Source organism: Aplysia californica, unplaced genomic scaffold (assembly GCF_000002075.1).
Source record: "Aplysia californica isolate F4 #8 unplaced genomic scaffold, AplCal3.0 scaffold00256, whole genome shotgun sequence".
Classification (NCBI taxonomy): Eukaryota; Metazoa; Mollusca; class Gastropoda; order Aplysiida; family Aplysiidae; genus Aplysia; species Aplysia californica.
Window position 1 is genome coordinate 227,425 of NW_004797526.1, and position 1,452 is coordinate 228,876.

The 1,452-nt window shown below is 37.9% G+C and overlaps 1 protein-coding gene across 1 annotated transcript in view; it reads left to right on the forward strand.

Moving 5' to 3' along the window:
• The first annotated feature begins 90 nt into the window (after positions 1-90).
• LOC101846078 (ficolin-1) overlaps positions 91-1,452 on the forward strand; it is a 13,988-nt gene continuing 12,626 nt past the window's right edge. Inside the window, exon 1 of the mRNA XM_005100680.3 lies at positions 91-207. Within this exon, the coding sequence (XP_005100737.1) occupies positions 154-207 (54 nt within the window). The 5' untranslated portion in view covers positions 91-153. The remainder of the gene's footprint in view (positions 208-1,452) is intronic.

A 1,452-nucleotide genomic window follows, 5' to 3' on the forward strand; every position in this document is an offset into this window, starting at 1 on the left:
TAACTCTCCCTGACTCTCACTGGCTCTCTGATCTCTCTCTCTCTCTCTCTCTCTCTGACTGTCTTTCTCTCTGTGTGGATTTATCTTCAGTTCGAAACATGTGCTGACGTGCACGGTTCTGAACCTCGTCCAGTTGTTCATCTTTACAATGGAATGGAAGTTGTCTGCGATACTAAAACCGACGGTGGCGGCTGGCTCGTGATTCAGGTGAGTTTTAATGTAATACTGATCTGATACAGGTGAGATCTTCATTGTTTTATAGTAATACTGATCTGATACAGGTGAGATCTACATTGTTTTATGGTAATATTGATCTGATACAGGTGAGTTCATCACTGTTTTACTGTAATACTGATCTGATACAGGTGAGATCAGCGTTGCTTTACTGTAATACAGACAGCTACAAAAAAACAGAGCTCTGTATTTGCTCAGTGACTTTTCAACAAATAAATGTAAGTTTGTGCTCAGTCCCAAGATTTTTCCTTGCACAAGGGTAAGCCTTCAAGGGAATTATTGATCCAGGCTTTGGAGTAAGAAAAGAAAATCCTGACATAATATATAGGATAAAGTTTGGTCAAACCCACAACCGGGGGTCAAGAGAGCGCTCAATTTGAAGCACTAATGGGCATGTCACTGGACATCCCCCCCCCCCCCCCCTGGCATCCCCAGGTGCAGGTCCATAGGCAGAACCCTCTCCATATATATTTACACATACATGTCTTGTCCTTTTTTAGGAATGTGTTATAGAATAAAAGAGAAGGCATCGATCAGCTTCTTTGGAGACATTTTTCAATAGTTTTAAGGCAACAATCAATTTGGTCTGTAATCTAACCATGGTGATTAATGAAAAAGCGTCAGCAAATTGGAATGCATGCGATCTAACAGACTATGAAGATATATGAAAGGAATTTTACTCATTGTATATCACAATAATAGTCACTCTAAATAAACCTACTGTCACCTACAGTACTAACCGCTGGACTGAAAACAACTCAGTCTTGCGGTACATGCCGTCAGTTTTAAAAAACAACAACATTAACAAACAAAAAGCTTACACTCAACTACCTTTCTTGTTTTAATAAAAGATACTTTCGCACACTGTTATTAAATACTAATGATTATCTTTTATTTAAAAACACCTCTTATATGTGTTGCATATTCTGCACGAAAATCGAGATTTTGTTGTTGTTTTTTTGCTGGGTTTTGTTGTTGTTGTTTTGGGTTTTTTTAAATTTAGAGGCACATGCAAAACATCAGGGTAATTCGCCAATTTGTTTCTGTGTAATGAGGTTGACAAGTTGTCCATTCGGTGTTTCCCAGACTATAATATTTTCTTAATAATTTGTTATAGAACGTTGACCTGGCAAGAAGAGAGGCCGATATTTTCTGTCTTCCATTAACGCAGGTTTGGGTTGTTCAAACACTTTTGTTTATTAATTTGTGACATTGACT